We start from the raw sequence: 6,616 nt of genomic DNA, 5'->3' as shown, positions 1-6,616 counted from the left end.
CGACAATGAGCGCTGTTGTTGGGCCCTGTGGCCCCTCCCACCGCAGAGACGATCTTTACCGTAAGTGCGGCACGAATGGGGCAAGGCCATCGCACTAAAAGCCCTCGCCGCCGCTGCCGCCGCCGGGGGGGGGGGGGGGGGGTCGGATACAAATTGGCGACTGCTTGTGGTGATTTGAAATGTGCCAATGACCACAAAGGGAGCAAAAGCGAAATCCACTCTTGCACCAAGCAGTCAGCAGGTGCCAAGTGGTGCTCAAGCATCAGGGTGTGGCTGTTGCCGAGGGAACGGAAGGGAAGGGAAGACGCCAAGCGCAGGAGAGCGAAATGGCATTTGCAAAAATATCATCTTCAAACAAAACACAAGTGGCCAACACATTATTGCTACACAAAAAGAGATACAATATTTTTGCATTTTGAAATGAAGGCTTGGTCTTTTCAGTTTGCCCGTGATTCTGCTGCTACCTTGTGGTAGAATTAAAAATTGCAAGTCTCCTGGAAAATATGCTTGTTGAGTTGATTGATCAAGTTAATCGGTTGGTTTGCATTCTTTGGCAGCACCGTCACCGTGATGATTAAAATAAGTTAGTAATTGCAGATTGTTTTACAGAACTTTCATTGAATATTATTCAAACAGAACGGAAGACACTAATTCAAGATTATTCAATATAACGGCCTTTCCAGTACATTTCATGATATAAAGTAAAACAATAATAATGTATAGAAGTCCAAGTTGACTAAATGAGTTTGCCTGACAGTGTATTGGTGAGATGAGTAACCAAAAAATTCCATTTTTTTTTTTTAAATTATTTTGTTTTCAAAACAGAATTGGCCCTGTTCTGCTTTCTGAAGATTGTGTCATAATATCTGATTCCATAATCAAAAAACACCTTGAGTCCTCAACAGGGTGAGCACAGGTCTCATTTGTGGCCGACGATGCTCCGCGCGATGAGCTCTTTCATGATCTCATTCGTTCCTCCGTAGATGGGCTGAATGCGAGAATCCACAAATGCCCTGTAAATGACAAAGGCACAAATCAGGAAGCTGTCCAGCGTCCTGCACGTGCTCAGCGGCGATTGCGGATGTCGTAAGGTGTGGTGAGGTCTTACTTAGCAATGGGGTACTCCCACATGTAGCCCCAGCCACCGTGGAGCTGCAGGCACCGCGTGGCCACCTTGTTCTGCAGCTCAGACGCCCTGGACGGAGACAACGCTAAGAGTGGCGCTCCACGCACGGGAGAGGAGACCGACCAGCCAGCGCTCTCACCAGTACTTGGCCATGGAAGCCGTTGCGGGGTCCAGCCGTTTCTCCACGTGGAGCTGGAGGCAGCTGTCGACGAACGCGCGGCCCACGCAGATTTCCGTCTTTAGCTCGGCCAGGTTGTGCTGAACGGTCTGTGCGGAACAAAGTCACTTAAGACGTCCCAAAATTCAAATCCCAAAAACGCCACGTCACCCACCTGCAGGTGAGCGATTGTCTTTCCGAATGCTTTCCTCTGCATGACGTAGCTCCTGGTTTCCTCAAACATGAACTCGCAGCTCGCCATGGCCATGACGGCGATAACCAGACGCTCCTGATCACAGATGGCGTTACGTGAAGCTGATTTCGGGGGGGGGGGGACAGAGAGCACACTTGCCTGCGGCAGCTCGTTCATCAAGTAGTAGAAACCGTTGTTGAGGCCGCCCAACAGCGCATCTGCCGGGAGTCGCACGTCCTCAAAAAAAAGTTCGGCCGTGTCCTTTGGAAGATGATGAGAGGTAACGGCAGGATAACAAACGTCATCAAATGCGAGCGTACCTGTGCCTTCAGGCCAATTTTTTCCAACTTGCGCCCTTTGTGGAAGCCACTCATGCCATCCTCCACAAGAAAGAGACTGATGCCGTGGGCGGCCGTCTTGGCCTGGCGGTCCGTCACGGCCACCGCCACCACCAGGTCGGCCATCCAACCGTTGGTGATGAACACCTGCGGTTTGTCAACCATTAGGATGGAAATGATTTGCCAAATTCCACAGCCTGAATGAAGAAGAAACATTTCTAAAATGTATTTCTTCGTACCTTGTTGCCATTCAAGATCCAATCGCTGCCGTCGCGCTTGGCGTATGTCCGCACACCTTGAAGGTCGCTGAAAAGGTCATGAAAGCCATTTTGCCAGAGAAAGTGTGGCATGCGTAAAAAAAATAAAATAACATGCAAGCTCCCTCTAGAATGACGAAACCAAAAGAGTCCCAACCTGCCCGCTCCGGGTTCGGTCATGGCGATGGCGCAAATGCATTTTCCGGCAACCATCTTGGGAATGAAGCGTTCAATTTGCTCCTTGGTACCGTAGTTGATGATGTAGGGCATGACAATGTCGGAGTGAAGCGCAAAACCTGGTCCTGAACAGTTTGAGTACATTCTGGTGAATGAAAACAAAGAGAAGGGCATATGAGAAAGCAAATTTCATTTTGATCAGATGTTGTTTTTTGTTTTGTTCCTCTCACTGTTCCTCCCACGTGACCGCAGCTGACAACAGGTCCCCGCCAATGCCGCCGCACTCCTCTGGTGCCATAACTCCCAGCAGGCCTTGCTCGCCGGCCTTTTCCCACACCTCCCTGCTCACCTGGCCGGCTTTCTCCCACTCCGTGTGATGCGGCACGACTTCCTCTTGGAAAAAGCGGCGCACGCTCTGCCTGAAGAGGTCGTGGTCCTCGTTGAAAATGCGCCGAGTCCCGATGTCCATCATGTTCTTTGCTTTGGACGTCTCTGGGCGAGAGGAGGGGGCCGGTTCTCGGGCATCGTCGTGCTGCCATCTGGATGGAAGAATCCGGTATCGAAATGAAAATAAATTTGCTTTCTTCAGACATATAAGCGTAGACTGGTAACACTTGATGGTATTTGCAGGGTTTTGTAACTTATCGTCTAGCCATTCAGGTCTGACAACTAAGACCATTTTTTTTCCATATACTCCATATAGGAGGACATTACAGTATATAGTGTGGTTTATGCTAGTCAACAGTATTTTTGAAGTGCTACACAGAATAATGATAAAACATTGTTATTTTAGTTCATTATAGATAGGCTCGAGCGTGTAGAAAATGGGGTCTTAAAATAAATGACTTTTAATCATAGGTCGACCAAATCATAGCTCAAGTGCTCGGAAAGTGTGTGAAAGGTCGCTGCGACAAAAGTAAAAGAAAACCTATTGAAAAACATGAAGTTAAGAAGCAATGGCTACAAAACTAATGTACTGTAACAGGTTGAGCACCTGTAAGCGCACTTTTGTATTGACATAGTTGAAAAGTCGAAAGAAACGGGTAGAAAAATTCAACATTTACCTTGCTGCAGCCGAAGGCTGAATCCGTCGTGACAGGGAGATTCGTTTCAAGTCACAACGAAATAATTTCAATGTATTTCGAACAAACATCGTCAAAAAGTTAGCGATAAAGTTAGAAACAAATCAAATCATAAATGACAATAAAGCTGTTTTACAAATGAATGTACGTTATGTTTTCTCCCTTTTTTTCCTCGCTTTCGCCTCTATTGCAACCAAAAATGAAACGAAATGAAAAAATGTAAAAGACAACTTAATGGGACTGTTATACGCCTCGAAGTCGGCGGTGACTGCCATTTTCTTCTTCTGATAAACGAGTACAGATCTTGGCTTCTAAAGTCAACTCTGCCCTCTACTGGTTTAAAGTTGGCATTGCATCACTACCCGGTTACTCTAACGATAACGTCACGTACTTCTTGGTGGCTACAAACTCTCTCGAGTTTTTCTCATTTTGTCTTCGTGTTAAAGGTTGTCACTACGTTCAACTTACCATAAAAAAAATCATTGTTTGCACTTAACAAATGATTGAATTAAAATGATTGCATGTAAAAATGGTATGTTTTTCTTTTAGCGTACCCAAGGACTTTCCCGTTCAATATAAACCTAATTTGATGTGAATTTTAAAGATATTTTCATGATCATATTTTATAGTATTTGTGTTGTAAATGGACAGATGGGTGTATAAGTCTGTGATTCTCATACATAAGCCACCAGAGTGAGCCATTCTTGTCAAACTGGAGGCCGGGGGGCCTGATCCGCCCCGTTACGTCACTTCTCATGGCCCGCAAAAGCAAATCGAGGGTGTTAAATCTGTTCAATCTGAATTTAGTGCATTTCATTTGTAGCTCTGGAAGCGCGAATGAAAGAAGAAAAACAGCCCGAGCTGGGATGTACTTTGGAAAAATTTATTCCGCAGTGAACAGAATAAAAATAAATAACGGCTTTCGGGGGAGGTGGGAGACTTTGGCGCTCACTCCACTGCTTTTCTCCAGGACCTTTGGCACTACTGGGCCAGTGATGGCTCGACTGAATGAGGTGGCGGTGGGAAGGGAGGGATGGATCCCTCACTTGATGAGCGGTCACCCCTGCTCCCCCGTTTCCTCACCTCATGCGGCAGGCGAGTGGAGACGCGCCCCCGTGGGGGATGCGAATGATGTGGTCTACAATGGAAAGGGGATGTCCCGAGAGAGGAGGGTGGAAACGGTAAAGAAAAACAAAATCAAACAAGTTGGCTTCTCTTCCACATCCCTTGAACAAAGTCCTTGTCTTTTCTTGTTGGTCTTGTGCCATGTCCTGAACACGCTCCTGCTGCGCGCTCCTTACACAGACATGATGTGCTTGACGAAAGCTGCCAATCAAACGAGGAGAGCGGCGTGAGTCCGAGGAAAACCACGCGGTCCGCGCCGTGCGTGATAAACCTACCCTCATAGTGCACACTGCCGTTCTCATCCTCCTGGCCGGCCATGAGGGCTTCGATCTCGGTCTCGTTCATCTTCTCTCCTGTTGAGCGACAAGCGGCGCCGGTCACAAACGGCCTTCCCGCGACTTTGCCTCGGCTGGAGGCGGGACTCACCCAGGGTGGACAGGACGATGCGCAGCTCGGCACCCATGACGGTGCCGTTGCCCTCCTTGTCGAAGACGCGCAGACCCTCGACGTAGTCGTCGTAGGTGCCCTTGGTCAGAGCGTCCACCTGTTTCAGCATGGGCAGGAAGGCGTCGAAGTTGATCCTCTTGTTGGCCATTTCTGCGGGTGACGTCACAAGCAAGCGCTGAGTACGCACGGCACGGCCGGGCCGGGCCTCGCCGAGCGAACGAGCTTTTACCTTCTGCGGTGGGGTTGCCCAAGATCTTGATGACCTCCTTGTTGGTGGGGTTCTGGCCCAGAGCGCGCATGATGTCGGACACCTGGTTGTAGGCCACTTGGCTGTCACCGATTCTGTCGAAGAGACCGAAGGCCTCCTTGAAGTCTGAGCAGGAGAGAACATGAGGATGTTTTTACACCCGCTGCGTTTCCAATTTAAAAAAAAAAATAAAAACTTGACATCAATGTTTGCAGCTATGTGGCACTATGCTCGCTGGCTAAGATCTATTTTGGACCGTGGAGATGGGTGACGCTTTCGTGTTATTTTGCAACTAGCAGGGGTCGCGACAGCTGTAGCGCACACCAACGCACTAAGCCATAGCTACCCGAGGGGGGGGGGTTGCAAACCGATACCCCCCCCCTCCCCAACTGTTGCCATATAGAGACATGGCGACTTAAAATGCTGACAGTGGATTTCAAGATGCCAGTAGCGAAATCTAAGGCCAGAAAAAAAGCATGAAATGAAAGCGGCGGCGAGGATCACAATTTAGATTCCTGACTGTAAGGTGACCTTGCTCATCAAGTCAGGATGCGAAACCTTGACCCGGGGTGTTAACAGCGGCTCGCAAGGGAGCGGCCGGGTCGGCCCCCGAAATAGACATAACTAACATTCCCATGGCAACTGGAGCAGATGACAGTTAATGGGGAGCGCGACATCCGCCGACTCGTGAACAACAAAGGACGTAATTAACTTTACGAACGGCGAGTGGACCATCTTTTTCCACTTACCCTCAATTTGATCCGCTGTGAACTCAGTCTACGATGGAAATTCACATACAAAAAGACACAGAAAAAAAATGAGAACACAAATAGCACTTGATATTCAATTCATAAAATCAACTGACTACATTTTCCACGCCACCGTCAAGAAATGTTCAATTTCTTCTGCAAAAAATGCTTGGAAAAGTGAGTTACACACCATGTTGGAGAGCTGGAGCTGCAGGAGAAGGAAAGCAAAAAAGAGGCCAAAGTCCCGAGACAGAGTGGTCCTGAGCCTTGCTTGGAGGGCCCTCTTATGTATTCCGGGCGCGTGATGTCACACATGCTAATGAGGCGCTTCGGATGACACGCTGGGACATCTTTAACTTTCTTAGGGCAAACAGAGAGGTTAGGACGCCGTGGCAGAAGGGGGCGGGGCTATTTTTAGGCTCGAGACATCGAGCCTTAATATTGAAAAGCATTTTTCAAAGTACAAAAATCTTGACTGGTTTATCTCCTTTCAAAGAGAATTTACGAAAGCCGAGCGAGGCCCGGCCGGATCGTTTACACCTTTTATGAACCTCCGGGAGATCGATGGCTCCTCTTCTTACAGTGAATTACGACCACACCGATGATTCCGGTTGAAGCTTACGTTCACGTCATTTAGTCGGAGCGATACGGCCAACGTGTTCACGCAGCGGCAATAATTGAGTCGAGCGGCTGGCGGCGGTTTCCGTCACCGCCGTCA

At 48.5% G+C, this 6,616-nt stretch overlaps 2 protein-coding genes across 2 annotated transcripts; both read right to left on the bottom strand.

Moving 5' to 3' along the window:
- Positions 1-223: 223 nt before the first annotated feature.
- acadl (acyl-CoA dehydrogenase long chain) lies at positions 224-3,598 on the bottom strand. The gene is made up of 10 exons (XM_085914824.1): positions 3,313-3,598; positions 2,479-2,787; positions 2,229-2,393; positions 2,054-2,120; positions 1,797-1,961; positions 1,636-1,737; positions 1,459-1,572; positions 1,266-1,393; positions 1,109-1,195; positions 224-1,013 (listed from the first exon to the last, which is right to left on the bottom strand). Exons 1-10 carry the CDS (start codon positions 3,399-3,401, stop codon positions 920-922), a joined length of 1,320 nt encoding a protein of 439 aa, XP_085770950.1. The 5' UTR covers positions 3,402-3,598; the 3' UTR covers positions 224-919.
- A 594-nt stretch (positions 3,599-4,192) lies between these two features.
- On the bottom strand, positions 4,193-6,205 carry mylz3 (myosin, light polypeptide 3, skeletal muscle). Its single transcript, XM_085916609.1, has 6 exons — positions 6,089-6,205; positions 5,899-5,926; positions 5,132-5,275; positions 4,882-5,052; positions 4,731-4,808; positions 4,193-4,656 (listed from the first exon to the last, which is right to left on the bottom strand). Exons 1-6 carry the CDS (start codon positions 6,089-6,091, stop codon positions 4,628-4,630), a joined length of 453 nt encoding a protein of 150 aa, XP_085772735.1. The 5' UTR covers positions 6,092-6,205; the 3' UTR covers positions 4,193-4,627.
- Positions 6,206-6,616: the final 411 nt, after the last annotated feature.

The sequence above is a fragment of the Syngnathus leptorhynchus genome, chromosome 1, assembly GCF_054491065.1.
Source record: "Syngnathus leptorhynchus isolate UIUO chromosome 1, UIUO_Slep, whole genome shotgun sequence".
In the NCBI taxonomy this organism is placed as follows: domain Eukaryota; kingdom Metazoa; phylum Chordata; class Actinopteri; order Syngnathiformes; family Syngnathidae; genus Syngnathus; species Syngnathus leptorhynchus.
This window is presented reverse-complemented; position numbering and strand designations above follow the sequence as displayed.

What these genes read in the sequence shown, in the direction of transcription:
- acadl (XM_085914824.1), bottom strand. Translation starts at nt 3,401, where the DNA reads ATGTTTGTTCGAAATACATTGAAATTATTTCGTTGTGACTTGAAACGA. An exon ending in AAATTGGCCTGAAGGCACAG is followed by an intron (nt 1,738 to 1,796) that starts GTACGCTCGCAT and finishes CATCTTCCAAAG; the next exon opens with GACACGGCCGAACTTTTTTT. An exon ending in AGACAATCGCTCACCTGCAG is followed by an intron (nt 1,394 to 1,458) that starts GTGGGTGACGTG and finishes TGTTCCGCACAG; the next exon opens with ACCGTTCAGCACAACCTGGC.
- mylz3 (XM_085916609.1), bottom strand. An exon ending in CACAGCGGATCAAATTGAGG is followed by an intron (nt 5,276 to 5,898) that starts GTAAGTGGAAAA and finishes TCTCCTGCTCAG; the next exon opens with ACTTCAAGGAGGCCTTCGGT. An exon ending in CATCGTCCTGTCCACCCTGG is followed by an intron (nt 4,809 to 4,881) that starts GTGAGTCCCGCC and finishes GTCGCTCAACAG; the next exon opens with GAGAGAAGATGAACGAGACC.